This window comes from Crotalus tigris, unplaced genomic scaffold (genome assembly GCF_016545835.1).
Source record: "Crotalus tigris isolate CLP2741 ecotype Arizona unplaced genomic scaffold, ASM1654583v1 scf7180000017729.2337069, whole genome shotgun sequence".
Taxonomy (NCBI): Eukaryota; Metazoa; Chordata; class Lepidosauria; order Squamata; family Viperidae; genus Crotalus; species Crotalus tigris.
Window position 1 is genome coordinate 431,918 of NW_024096596.1, and position 15,648 is coordinate 447,565.

The following is a 15,648-nucleotide window of genomic DNA, read 5'->3' on the forward strand; positions in this document are numbered from 1 at the left end:
AAGTACAGTCTTGAGAATGGGCTTATTAAGAAGTTTGCAAAAAGTGGAAGGTAAAATGAACAAAAATGATAAAAATATATGCCAACAGTTATATTAGATTATGTTCCATTAAAACAATAGTGTATTAAATGTAAAAAGAGAGAGAGAGTATAATCTAGCCTACAGTCTCCTTTGCTCTTTTCTCCAGTTATGAGAAAACTGTATGCTCCAACTTCAAACTTGTGCCTGTGGGTCTCAGATGGCTGAGAAAGGACTGTAGGCTGTAGCTGCAGAACATTCCTTTTGTGTGCCCTGGAAACAGTGCAAGCTAGCACAAGAGGAGTTTGGGGAAATCACATGTAAATGAAGAATAGCTGTAGACTCCCAGGGAGAATTGAATTGTATGCAGTTTATATCTCAACCTATGAATGTGTTCCAGTGGAACTGGGCATTCAAAGTATTGCTGGATTCAGCAGAAAACTATTTTACTCAAAATACAGTCCTGCTGCAAAAATGATGTTCACCAGATAAAGAGAAAAAGAGGTCACTCTGTAGCCCCAATTTTCAGAAAAGCACCTGGGTGGGGTTTTTTTCCCCCTTTCATTCCTGTGTAAATATATAGATGACAATACAAACTGCAACTTATACTGTCGCCAAAGTTTTAGAGTGAAGTGCTATGTGTTATTTATCACATAGCATACCGCACTTTAGTTTGAATCAATTTTTGATTACTATGAAAATTATAATATTTTAAATAAGCTTTTTTTTTTAACTTAGGACTCTTTTCAAGTCCAAGGTTCATAAATGCAGGCTTATAGCAGGCACTGTCACATAAAAGAATGTTAATTTTCTATCCTTCTTTTCCCCTCTGTACATTATGAATGGTCCATCATGTTACATATTTAATAGTGTCTTCTATTTTTTCCTCTGTCTCAGTCAGAGGAAGACTACATATGTAACTTTTCACTAAACAGAAGAATAGATCCACAAAACCACTCGGCACAAGCAGATTTTCCCCTTTCCAATTTAATGAAAATTCTGGTTAGTTTACCATGCATCAAATCCATGGAGAAACCAATGCAAATATTTAAAATGTGCATTGGTTAGACTGTAATTTAAACTAAGGATACTGTTTTTTTGGAATGCTGATGTCTAATATAATATGAGCAGGAAACAATCCATTTATATGTGTGTTTTTAGAATGGTGAAGGAATTATATCACTGTAAGGGAATTTTATGTCTAGTATTAAAATACAGGATGCAATACTTTGGAAGTCTCTAAAAGACCGAATCTTTCTTTCCACTTAATCTTCTTGCTGTACTTCAGTTCTTAAGTAACTTTCATTTCACAGGCTTACTTTAATGGGTACAATCCTTTTTTTTTTTTTCATGAAAAAGGAAGAAATAAGCTGCCTTTCCTGGGAAAAAAAGATTTACAAAATGTAATCATTGTTGAGATACTCTCTTTGAACTGGCTTGTCTGCAGGGGTGTCTGGCTCCCAATCTTCCCATTTCTTTAGAATACCCTTACTAGTTCTTCGAGTAGATCAGGTACACTGGTGGTTCGCTGCTTTGATGTCTTGAATGAATGAAAGAAAAGCATAATAAAAGGGAGCTGTTGATCAAGCATAAAATACTCTTTAAGCCGACAGAATGGCAGAGTTAACACATCCCTAAGCTGCTTTTGGTTTTTCTCTTTTTTTCTTCACATTTTCCTGTGCTTTGTGTACAGTGGGGGTTTGTACTTTTTTTAAACCCTCTGATCTATGTACTATGCTACCCTCTTATAATAACATGAGAATGGGATTGTTTCTTTCTCTTGTTTGCTTGACTACTTTCCCTTTTCTTTTTATACTTCCTTCCTCTCCATTAGCAAAGTCTAAATTTGTGTTTGAATGTGTGTGACCTTGAAAGTTGAGGATGTTAATTCGAAACAAATGGGATAATAAATAAAACTTTTAATTACCGTATTCAGAAACATGATTTTTTTTCCTTTAAAGACCTTATAAAAATAAGAACATTAATCTTATTCTTTAAAAAAAATACACTGACAATTTTTTTCCCTTGGAAGCAGAAGAAGGTGAAACTATTTTTTCAATAGTTATTTATTTTTTCAATAATTTAGATCATGTATTCTTATCCATAATTTATGCATCATACTCAAACTGGCAATCTGTCTTGCTTGCTTGGATTATATTTCAAGGTTTCTCACCGATTATTTTTTTATTATATTACTCTGACACTACTTGTGACTATACTGCTGTTAAACTACCCTTTGAACTAAGTCTTCTGTTTTCAAGAATAGGGAATTCATTGTTTTGAATTATACTTTATACATGGCAAACTTTCTGGATCAATTGCCAGTTCTGCTTAATGTTCAGAAGCCTGGAATCCATAGAAATAATTGCTGTACAAGTTTTGCAAAAGGATTTCAGTATGCCCCAAAGAAAGAAAAGCAAAATAAAAACTTTTTTTTTTAATTTTGCCGTTCAACCTAAACTAGATATAACTGAAAAAAGATTTCTTAATTCACAGAATAAGAATACCATTCAGTACTAATTTATTGAAAGTACTATGAGCTGAGGTAGTTCTCACATTTGTTTGCTTGCTTGCTTTAGTATAACATTGAATAAATGTTTATATGTTAGTGCCATTCCTTTCTATATGCTTACTTGTCCTTTTATTACTGATGTTCCTTTCTTTCTCTTTTTTCTGGATTGAAAACAAAATATCCTATTGATAGGTACCTAGGATAGGAAGAAGCTGTATGCTTCCATCTCAAATAATCAGCACTGGCATATTTTGTTTTACTTACAGAAGAACAGAAGAAGGGGCAAAAATATTGACTGTGCTGCTGGCCAATCAAATATACCCACAAAACTCACAAGTAGGATATGAGGAAGATAAAGTTGTTTTTTTCCACAGTTGTCCTGTAGCAAGTTGTCCTTAAGACAATACTGTCTTTGAGTTTAAAAATAATATACTGTATAGCCATCAGAGGTGATAGATAAAGATAGCTTGATTCTCCATCATTATTGCTCCCTTGAAAAAACATCAAATAGGTTACCATCACCCTATCTGACTGTCACAAATTTAATTTAAATTAACAAAATAAATCAGTAAAGTAGGTATTGTGTTGTTCCGAATCAATTAATGATACTGAATTCTAATGTTCTAAGAAGATGAAAACTTTATATAATTTTATATACAACACTTACTTTGTACATTGAGGTTTAAGATCTATGTTCCAAAAAGTCACAAATTAAAATGTCACCTCAGTTATGAATTAACCCAATGGCCTTTGGCTAACTAGCACCTCTCAAGATTAGCTTTCTACAGCAATATAGCGATAATATTAATGAGAGATAGATATAAAAACAATATACTTCAGCAGCATTGTCTTCATAAAGTTTTTGATTCATTTGCACTAGAAAAAAATGCACAATAAGTTTATTTCTTTCTTTATTTTATAATATTAATAACCATTCCAAAGAGTTCTGACAGCATGCAACATCAAGTCAAAGGGGAGAGAAAGCATAATAATAAATGCTTAGATTCAGAATTATTATCAAATCAGAATCAGTTCTTGAAACCTCATTTGAAATGGGACATATTTAATGCTCGGAATGACAGTAATGTGATAGAATACATGTACTTTGGAGAAAAGGGTATTCCATAAGATGAGGACTCTTACAGAGAAGTCCTGGTATTTCATTCATATCTTGGGACCTGCACAAGAGGGGCTGAGTTTTAGGGAGTCCTCTCTGGGTGACCAGTCCCGTTAGCAAATTCATTTCTGAACAAGACATTGTCCGAAAGTTTCCTGGAAACTTCAGTAAATTTAATATAGGTGTAATTCTACATGTATGGACTTGCGACGGCTCTCTTTGGTAACAGCTACAGCTTCCAACCTGTCTCCAAATGCAGGCCCACGAACAACACTGTGCTGTAGTCCAGTCATGTAGCAATCAGGCTATGAGCTACTGAAGCCACTTAATAGTTGTTACATTTAAAGAAGAGATGTGTTTACATCTAGTGGACCAATTTATTAAATTCTGAAATCTGTTTAGCCCCAAAGAATCACCATTCATGTGGATACCAGGGCATTCCAATTATTGAAAGGCTTCCAGAGCCAATGTTACAAATGATTAGTTTTATTGCAGTGATTAGTTTTATTAATTGATTTTTTTTTCAAATTCAGCACCATAAATGTATGCATTTCAACCTAGCTTGCATCACACTGCCTACATCAATACTCTGATATTGCTGTGCAATGGACAAAACGCCCGGAGAAACTTGGGTTCAGGTATAAATATTTGTGACTGTGAACTATAATTAACATCTGTTTTTCAGTCTAATCTGATTTTCAGCATTGCTTGATGGAGGAAAATATGGGAGAGGGTGAAAAACCAGTACACAACTAATTTTGATATTTTGAAGAGAGAATGCAATATAAATGTAATAAGCTGCCAGAGTTCTCTGTAAAACTATTTTAAAAATTAAATCCATGTATTAATGTTGTTAAAGAACTCATTTTGCTTTGAGAAGGAAGTCAACTTGTCACATCTAGTTTGGATTCCATATTAACTTCCACAATATTTATTTTTGCTCTTAAACATTTTTTTTAAATGACTGGGTTTGGAAAAATAACCCCCCCCCAAAAAAAAATTCCTCTTTTCCTACGGTTTCTTTTTTCCTAACATCACCTTTTTAAAATGTACTGATAAAAAAACTTTTTGACAGAGCTTGGTTGGATTTTTAGCCAAGCAGCAAAAGGTGGTGATATGATTTTAATGATCTTTTGAAGTATTTTCTATACTGATAGCACAGCCAAAACTTGCAAGAAACGTACGTATTTTGTTACGTTTTAAGTTGTGGTGATTCTTAAACTTTATTTGAATTTCTTTTCTTTTCTTTATAGAAGTTTTCTTTCCCATTAGCATTAGATATAAGCTGACATTCTCCAAGCAATGGCATCGCCACTTCAGGCTCTCTGCTTAGGATTCAGTCCAAAAGATATTGTTTATGGTTCATAAAATCTTACAACTGTGACGATTTTAGGATACTAGCAGTACTGTACAGGGTCTCAACTTTCATTGTGCTGTAAATTAAGGAGGGGGGGAGTATGCTAATACCCCTTAGAGGACATTAAAACAGAGCTCAGCAATGGTTAAATGGAATTTTATAAGTGCATTCAGTGTAGAACTGTTTTGCATTACATGAGTTGAATACCTTAGAGATGACACACATCTGCAGGCACTTTATTAAATCCTTAGTCAGCACTTTTGAACATGATGAGATTACTTCTTCATTTGACTGGAGAAAGGAAAGCTAAGATCTTGTACCAGGCTGCAGAATTCTTTTTGATGTTTCACCTTGAACATTTGGGAAAGGGCGGTGAAATCCATTTTATGGACTGTACAGAATTGCAATAGCTCTGGGTGCAGGCAGACAAAATGTCTGCATGCAAGCTCAGGCAGCATCCTGGGAGTATCTGATACAAAGGATTTCTAAGAGCAAGTATAGATCTGGACAGTTCCTGGGAGAGCTTATAAAAACAGATTAAAAGTAATATAGTGGAATTTCTTTCTCTTTTTTTCTTGGTAAAGAACTTAGATTGCAGCTTTATAATGCACCAAAACAGTTGGAAATTTCATTGAATATAAATATATAGATCTCTTGGCACACCACAAGTACCCACTGTTAACCTTGCTTCTCCAACAATGAAAGTTCATCAAAAGGATCATTTGCCTTTGAAACGCTCATGTAAACTTTTGATCCAAAAGGAAAGTGGGGAAAAAAAAACACACCAAAAGAATAATCGAACACTGCAGAAGTACTACTTTGATTAACTATTAATTCATTTGTTATTAGCTTGAGATAGGTAGTAAAATTAAAGATACATAGGCTGAATCTAATAAAAGCACATGAGCATATATGACACTGTGACATTTACAGAAACTTCAATTGGGTTGTAATTGGATTGTGACCATATGGTTTGATCCGCAAAGAGTTAATGTTGTTGCCCTGTTGTCTCAGGTGTGATTGGTGCCTGCAGGTGTCATGTTGACACCTCCAGTGCAGGGCAACTCTGCACCTTTATTGACATGTTGCTTGCCAAGAATACAATAGCACTCTGTCTGCAAATCACTGCTAAAATCATCTTTTAAAAAAAAATGAAAGAAAAAGTTTGAAAGCCTTAAGGCTTCGACAAAGGCACAAAGAGCTGCAGTGCGCGCTCAAAACTCCCGAGTCAGCAACTTCTATTGATTAAAAACTAACCTTTAAAGTAACTCTCGGAGTGTGTGGTTAGCATTTAAATTTAAACATGTCATGAGTTGATTTGTGTTACTGCATACCAACTCCGAAGGAGTTACATTCACATCAGGGCTTTCTCCTCCTCCTCCTCCTCCCCCCCCCCCCAATTCCCTTAAGCGGCTAAGTATTTCATGAAGTGTCAGTGGGGCAAAAAGAAGGGAGAAAGGTGTTTATGAGGAGCCTTCTAAGTTTTCTTTCCCATGCAAATAGTCAATTCCTCCCCCCCTGCTCTCCCCCCACCAAAAGAAAAGTGTGGGGAGTGCAACACAATAATTAGCCCTTTGTCTAACTTTCCCAAGTGCCAGAGAGAGGCCGATTAATTAAATATACAACAGCATTGGGTTTTGGAGTGGGGGTCTTGCTTTCTGGGTAGGTCATAAATTAGGCTGAATAAATACTTCAATGTGTTTGCAGTGGGCCTGCTACGTCAGAGCCCCTGGAAGGTTGGTGGGAGGAGAGCCTTGTGTTTCTTGCTAATGATAGTCACGTCTGGGTCTGTCTGGTTGCTCCTAGCAACCAGACATGATGTAACACCAGGATGAACTTGAACTTGGGGACTTGAAAAGGAACAATAGACCAGAGCAATCAATAAAGCCTATTTCAGTGAAGGATTACAGAGCTGCTTTGGAGTAACCTTGTCTGCAAGGCACACACTGAATAGTAAGATGGGCAAAGAAAGTTTTATACCCTCTTTTTTTTTTAAAGGAGGGCAGAAGCACTGCAGAATTCTTTTTTTAAAAGAAAAAGTTATGCAGTGAGTAGCAGAGGAGAAAAATGTTGTATGGAAAAGGGCACCTCCTGCTGTCCAAAATGCAGATTGTGTATCACCCAAAAAGTGGGGCTGTGTATACAGGCTGCCTTCGGCAGTAGTGTAAATTAGGTTTAAGTCTTCTACCGCATGTTCCTAAGTGATCCCAGGCATATTGATATCCAGATTCAGAATCAAATCACTATACTACTTTTCAGCAAGTAAGTACTCAGACCAAATTTAAGTAGCCCTATCAATTATTTAAAGCTTCTAAAGTAAACATTATATTAGATCCATAATCAAGCCAGATGGCAGGGTTTAGACTCTTGATAGGAAAGTTTGGACTAGTGTTTGCCTGACAATTAGAAAGTTGTCCAACTTTTTGAATCTTGATTCAAAAATGGGGCACTGATATATAAAAAAAATGCCTGTTCTGCTGCACAAAGGAGTTCTTGAAGGTGGCACAGACACACGTCGTGAAAACATTTAAGAATTGAAACGAATCTTGGGTTTGTTTAGGAAGAGTCCTTATTTGCAGATGAAGGTAATTTAAATTAAAGTATATTTAGTATCAAGGTTTTTAAATTTAATACTTTCTTGATGGCAACAGCATAAACTATAACTCATACAAAGCATATTTATGAAACTAGACACTTACTCTGCTTTACTAAATGAATTAATTTTCTCAAAATATGTTCACGCTAATCTGGCAGATAAATCTGTGTCAAGATAATGAATACAGATTCTTTAATCACCCAAGGAAATTTTTGTGTAAAAAGTTCCAAAACAAACAGATTTCTATTTAATCTCAGCCAATTTCAATCTGATTTACGAAGAATGGTGAGAAACAATAGCAGATGTAAGTGTATTAACTTTGTAAATGTCCAAAGAACTGGGTAGTAAAGTGAAAAACGACACAAAAGTATACACATTGACAAGTTTCTCTTTTACAGTTAAATATTTTAAATAAAACAATACTTGTTTAACATATCTTCATGACATTCTGCCAAAGCTTAAACCATGTAATCTTTAAGCCAGCCAACTTTTCCCATTTTTTGTCTTGTACAAGCTGTTTTCTCAACCTTGGTCAGAAAGAAAAGAATATTTCTGATAATGTCCCACTTCTAAAATGCTCTCTGAAGAAAATGTCCTTTGGTTTTTATTCATTTTTCCTGCCAATCAATCCCATTCTATGGGGCATATCTTCACCAAGACTTCAAAGTACTTCGGTATCAGCCCTGAATATGTCTGATGTCAGCTGATGTTTGAAGCTGATTCAGTTTATTTCCGATTATAAGCCAGTTTATTTGAAACCAGAGTAAAGCTGATCCTTCCGCCTCTTTTTGAATTCATGAACCTCTTCAGAAGTTATCAGTTGTTTATTTTCCCATCGATAAAAATTCTTTTTTTCATCATGCCTTCTAGCTCCTGGACTGAAGGCAAAAATCACTCTCTTTCACATCCAGTTCCTATTTGGAACATATTTACACTGTTTACAAATTTTATAGTGTCCTTCTTCACTTTGTTTACTGGAATAACAGGCATTTATGATTATTGCTATTGAGAAAAGCATTTATTTGCACATTTGCTGGCATGGTAGCCTTATTATTGTAGCCAACAAGAGATTTTTAAATGCAATTGAGTTATTGTTAACTTAGCTATTGATAAGCCACCATTCACCACCTATTTTTTCCTATTCTGAAAGATATATTTCAATGAATGTGAAACTATCCCAAATCAGTTGGTTCCAAAGTGATGGGGAAGTCTCAAAATTACAAAATCTCTTTCAAAACTTTCCATAGCCTTGTTATTTTGAAATTTATAATCTCATAATTCATGATGAGATCATTAGATTCTCATTCATGAATAATGTTATCAGTGTCAGTACATATTTGAAATAAACCTATATGTCTTATAATGAAGATATTGAGACTAAAGACTATTCTGAACTTGTTAAAAATTGTATTTTATATTATGACATGATTCTTTTTGTTTACTGTAATAGAACAATAGATTTTATCTCAGGTTTTTTACTTTTTAACATAGATTTAGCATAGATCAGCAACAATTGTTTCTTAATTTAGGACTTGTCTTCTGTATTTTAAATTTAAGCTGAGTTTAAGATGCTTTAAACAATTTTGCACCTCCTATTTCACAGACTTCCATTGCAAAAGATATATTTGTAAACCAGAGTACTGAAATAGAAATCTGCATTATAAAAGTTTCTTTTTTCTACATTTTATTTATTTATTTTACATTTATTTATTAAATTTCTATGCCTTCTCCCATACAAGATGACTCTGGTTGGCTATAGATTAGAATAGCCAAGGCAAAGTGGCTATGCCTTAATATGATTGTACTGGATGTTAGTCTTGAATTGTTTGAGCAATCAATGTTGTTATAATTATAGGAAAATAAATACAATGCCATACTTAAACAATATTTTGGTCAAAATGTTTCCTAAATAAATATGAACTTTGATAACACTTGCAAGAGCATATAACTGTTTAGACTCTGATGAAAAAATGTCAAGTAAGTATATTTAGGAAGAATTATTAGTCAATTATGTCAAGCCACAATTACCAACTTTGTGATGATATTAATTAACAATTTGACAAATTTCTAATAGTGGAAACCACTGCAAAAACTAAGTGTAACAGAGAGTAACAAGTCCTCTCCCCTTAACACCCTGTATCTCTTCTTTTAGCCTTTTTTAATGAGTTGTGGGCATGCGGTTACTTAATATCCCCTGTGCTGTCATATTACATAAATTCGTATTGGTATGTCCATTCAATATCGTTCATTTCCCAATTTTTCAGTGAATTACACAGATAAATAAGAGAATGAGGATGCACACTTTAATCTGACTTGATTAGCTTCACATTCTAATACCGAAACAGTGAAATTAATGGTTCCCAGTTTTCTTTTTGCAGTCTTCATCCATGTCAATGAATTTATGTTACAATTCTCTCGCAGGCCAATAATTTTGTTTCCCTTTGTCTTCTTTGCAGTCCTGGTACCTGGGATAAAACTAACAGTTTCCCACCATCCAGCAGACAGACCACCTGACCCACGTTCGAACTCTGTAACATGGAAGCAGCCACAAAGCAGTGTTGTTACTTCACGTCCATGGAAGGAGAGCAGACAGAGATTGACATCAAGCAACTGCTCTTACTCAGAGACGGCAAATGTTATGATTGAGCATCAGAGGCCGTAATATAGTGGGGGGGAGGAGGGAGTTTGAGGGTTGGGGTTTTGGTTTGGTTTGAGGTTTTTTTTTTAAAGAACACCTTAGTGACCGATGTAATTTCTCATATGGTGCTGGAAATGTTTGAGCTTCATATTTTTGAAGTGTTTCAAGTGATAGTGTAAGAATTAGGGACATTGAGTAGCAGAGCGAGCCTGCTGGCTACTTACTGACTTGCTATTGTAACCCTTTCCATACAGCACCTAACTGTTTTACAGTATTTTTTACTGATTAATTTCCCATACAAGTGTGAGACTTACTGAGAGATCCGAAGAGCTACACATAAATAACTTTATAGTAGCTGAGTTCTTCAGTATGACACTTACAAGACAGTCATGGGGCATGTTTTTTCTGTAACATATCAGGATTTTTTTTTTAATTTTGCAATCAGCAATTCAATATATGACACGAATCATAAGATGGTAATTGACAGGTTGGTTTCCACATAAGTGGCAAAGAAATATAAACCATCAATCTACTACAGGTCAAACAAAAAAGAAAGAAAATAAATGCTGCACTTAACATGAAACATTTTTGACAATTTTCAACAATGACATAAAATTCATATGGAAATGGGGAAGTTGGTCTGTTTTGATAGAAACTGACAGGAATCAATCAAAACAATTGAATTTTGAATTGAGAAAAGTGCAATTTCATTGGATAGCTAAATATCTTTGTAAGATAGAGATTGTTGAAAATTCTATTTTTGTTTTCCAAGTCCTTCCACCCCAGGACTCTAAATTATTGGGGTAAAAAACAGCCTTGAAAGAAAAAAAAGGGGGGGAGCTATTTTTGCTTTTTATGTTTTTTATTGTTAAACTTGTATCCCTTTAAACTGAAGGAAATTTAAAACGTTCACACACAAAATTTGATGGTGCTTTTACCACAATATGTTATCTTCATTAAATGCTAATTATTTTCTGTTATCAAAGCACATAATTAAAATTAAATCATAATATCTGTTCATTATATAAGCTAAAAATCAATTATCATAGAGTATGATAATTCTGACAAATCATACATGTTTCCGGCAATATAGGGTATATCACTTCTTAAAAATATCTTGGCCACAGTTTAATGCAGAGGAAGGCATGCTTAAAAAATAGCTTTAAGCATTTTGTAGCCTGCATTGGATTGTGGTCTTTTAATATAATAAGAGATAGCTGTCCAGAAAGTAAAAATGCCTCTGTGTCCCTGAACTGGCCTTTTCTTTTCTTTTCTTTCTGGACTGCAAAGGCATCAGTAGAGAAGCAAAATGTGGATTTATATTTTATGCCAGTTCAAAGTGAGGGCACTTGCTTAAAAAAAAAAGAAAGTTTGGACCCCAAATGTCCTGTATCTTATGTAAAAAAAAAAAAAAAGGAAAAAAAACAGCAAAAAAAGCAGCAAAAAAATGCAAGTGATTTTTTTTCTTCTATCAGACAGCGGAGCACCCCTTTGCTTTCCATGCAACTTTAAGAAGGTTTCCTATATTATACATATATATACGTTCTGGTTGGCAAATCTAGCTAATCAGAGAAAGTCTCTGCATGTTCTAGTGTTAGTAACTAATTTTTATATAGTTAATGTAGGGTAAAGTAGAGTGCATTAAGACACAATATTGTAATCCCTAATCCAGGCACTTGCCTTTAAACTATGTTTGTTCGGCCCTTCAGAAGGGTTTCTACTACTGTCCTATACAATCAAGTAAACTGAATTTCTTGGGAAGACACTTTGCTCCTCATCTTTTCCCTAAAACTTTGTTGTTTTGTTTTGTTTTGTTTTCTTGATTTGCACGAAACAAAATAATAATAATAATAATAATTCCATATCAATGTGCCTTGCCCTGGATAGCGATTATTTGTGGAATTGTTGCACATGTTCCTCTATTGAAAGGGTTATTTTTCCCCCCCTAGTCAAGCATTTGGAGACACTTTTTTGTAAATGTGACTTTTATGTCCGCCATTGTCAGTTTCAGCATCTTAGAATACAATAGAAGGTTAGTTGTTTCACAGATAGGGGTAGTGTTTTCTTGTCCTGTACGGTCAGTGGCAGTGCTATTCTGATATCTGTAGATGCTAGAGTATATCAGTATTTTTGATGTGGCTGCATTTTACCATTTTCTTTGGAGTCTTCCTTTTGTTCATTTTTATTTTTTCCCAGATATATGAAAATATGCAATACCTGCTTATATCACATAGAAGAAAAGCTTAGCAATTCTTAATTTTTCTTTTAAGTCTTTTTTTTTTTAATTTGACCAAAGTCGGTGCTGCACTTGAAGCAGCATGTTTTAGGTGTTTGTCTTTGTACTTTTTTTGTGTGTGTGTGATTTTTGAATGCACACGCAGGAAGGGCTCTTCTTAGAGAAGCAGTCAAACTGTGAAGCACTAAGCTGAACCCTGCTTCAAGCAGTTTTTGTTTTTCAATTCTTCCTTTCACAAGCAAGCCTTAAAAAAAAAAAAAAAACACCTCCCGTTTTCTTCAAATCCCACACCCATTTTTATTAGCAGATTGCAATCAAACCACATTCAATAAAAAGTATGAAATGCCCATTTTTATATGCACGTTTTTAAACTTCCAAGTTCTGAAAATTGTTTACTGGTTATTCTCTATTTAAGGAAAAAATGTTTTGGATTTTCATATATGTCAAATAAGTGGTTGAGTAGTCATTTGCTCTGTTGTATTGTGTGATTGTTAGTATTATGGTATCACATCCACTAGCCAGCATCCTTTGCCTTCCCTATAGCACTTAGCAGGGCATTACCTTATTAAGACATATGTGCACTAAAAATAAAAAAATAAAAAAATTAGCAGCTTTCAGTGCTTCACAGTGAAGGGGAAAAAAAGCCTAGACAAACATTTTGTCAGAACCTTGCTCTAAGCCAAGGTATTACCAGTAAATTGGTTGTATATACAACAAAATTGCACCCTTTTTTTAAAAAAGAAACAAAGCAAACTAAGCAATAGTTTGGGCAGTTAGTTGTTTTTAGTAAGCATGTGATAGTCATGGCCAGAAAGAGAGAGAATCAAAGCTGCCCACTCAGAAGCTATGTAATGTGTATGTTGTATAGTTTTATTGATTACACTGATTTATTCTATCCTATTTTATAATGCAGGACTTTTGTAATGTTGTTTAAATAAGGAAAAATTTCTGTCAAATTAGCTTAGTGAAATTCTGATTGTTCGTTATAAAGGCAGCATTCATAGAATTGCTTTTTTTCCCCCCCTTTGGGAACTGGATTTAAGTTAAAAACTTTCCTGTTTCCTTTTTTGTATGTATTTAAATACAGTTTCCCCCCCCCCTTTTCTCAATAGTATAGCATATTCCTATGCTTGAGAAGTATAGGCTACTGAAAAACCATTGTAAATGGACATTACAGATATGCTGTATTTTTGAAGGCGTTTTATCATATTAAGTTTGAAGGTGGTAAAGTTAGGGAATTCTGATTGGAATCACACAAAACAAATTGTTTTTAAAGGCTTTAAACATTAGGTTTGTGGTCAAGGGTGTTTACCAACAGAAGTTGTAAAGTATTAAAGGCACTAAATTAACTTTTGTTTCATCTTGTTGTCATGCAATAACAGCAGTTTGAATCTATTCAGGTGTGGAGAACAGAGTTTTATTCCTCAAAGCAGAGTGCAGAATGTAGATCTGAAGGGAGGCAACTGCATGGGGTGTGCAGTCCTTAATAGAAAAATAATCTTGGAACACACACTGCGGAATCAGATTAACATATCCATTGCCCAATTCAAAACTGCTTTTTTATTCTTTGCACAGACAGCTTTTCTGCCCAAGTCATTCTTTCAAAATGACTATATACCCAACACCAACCCTTTTGCCTCCTTATCCCAAATAGAAACAGCAGTTCTTTCCTTGAATTAACTTAACTAACAGAAATTTTGTTCTCTTGATCTCTTTCCAAAATAGGGCTTAGCGGATTGTCATCCTGCACACCCTCGAGATGTTGCATTATTTATTCGTTGTGTTTTATATATTTTTTGAAACCAGAGGCTAATGCAATCTTCCCCAATCTGATGTTCACCAAGGGTGTAGGACTGTGGCTCCCCTCATCCCAGGATAGCATAGTCAGTGACCATGTTTGCTCATGAAGATAAGCTGTAGAGAAAAACGTGGCTGGAAAAACCTTGATTGGAGAAGGGCACCAGCCATGGGTGTACCTTTTCTGCAAGGAAGTGTCCAGTCTTCTCTTGCAAATTGGCAAGCAAAAGAATAGAATTGGTGAGGGGTGTTTTTCATGTCCGCAGAATTCAGTCAGCCCAGAGGAATATGCAAAAATCCCTCTACTTACTTTTCTTTCAATGTCTTCTCTTTGTTCCATATAGTTTTCAGCTTTATAGTAACAGTATTAAATTTACTGTGTGTGTGCGCGCACACACACACACACACACACAAACGAGAGAAAAGGCAAAAAAAAACTCACATCCAAATACATGGCATAAAACTGAACTTTTTTTTCCTTGTAATTTAAAAAAAAAACAAATGTCAATATTATTCTTTGCATTGTGTCTCTGGAAATATCTTTTTATGGTTTTACTTTGGTAGAAGGCCTCTATAGAACAAACATTGCAAACCACAATGGGGATGAAAATGTAAGGAGAGCTTCAATGGCACCTAAAAGAAACTCATCTTTCATGCAATCTATTGGGGAGAAACTCATGAAATAAACTCTGCCTGCCAGGCAAGGTTTCCATTAAATTCAAGCTTATGAAGCCAATTTTGTCTTGAAGTCAACGCATGTATTACTGTTGGACAGTAAAACCCGGCTATGCCATCATCAAGTCCAAGGCTGTGCAATAGTCTAATTAGTATTGAGTACCATTTCCCTTTTATTTTTTCCAATAATAAAAAAAACAACAACAGTGGGATGAAAATTGCTTTGATATATAGCAGGTAACATTGAAGCTATTCCATAGCACTTAACTGTAGTGAATACTGTGTCACCAATTCTGAAATCAATTTAATGTTTAATGCAAACCCATTACATGGTGCTATTACAGGCTGGCAAAATGATTTACAAAAATGTGACAACTTGGGCTCAATTCACTCTGCTTTCTAACAATGTAAATGCATAGCAGTGTTTATCTGCATGAGAACTATGCACTAATATAAATCTGAAAAAAAAAAAAGAAATATATCAACTTTGGTATCTACTTTCTGTTTACTTCAATCCTTGCCTTTTTTGGTCATTGTTATAAATGCCAGCTTTAGGACAGAAAGAAATATAAGAAAACCAGCATAATACCTGATATATTAAAAATGTAGTGCCTGTGAAATCTGTATTATATTGCTCTTCTGAAGTTAAGATTTTTCTACACCAGTAGCCTTCGCTGTCTGTCAGAGCCTTCTGATATAGGT

At 34.6% G+C, this 15,648-nt stretch overlaps 1 protein-coding gene across 7 annotated transcripts in view; it reads left to right on the forward strand.

Moving 5' to 3' along the window:
• The window catches only part of NFIA (nuclear factor I A), a 292,392-nt gene extending 276,961 nt beyond the window's left edge, over positions 1-15,431 (forward strand). For all 7 annotated transcript variants that reach the window (XM_039339045.1, XM_039339047.1, XM_039339041.1 and 4 more), the window contains one exon: positions 10,057-15,431. In XM_039339045.1, coding sequence (XP_039194979.1) covers positions 10,057-10,074 — 18 coding nt within the window. In that variant the 3' untranslated portion in view covers positions 10,075-15,431. The remainder of the gene's footprint in view (positions 1-10,056) is intronic.
• The last annotated feature ends 217 nt before the right edge of the window (positions 15,432-15,648 follow it).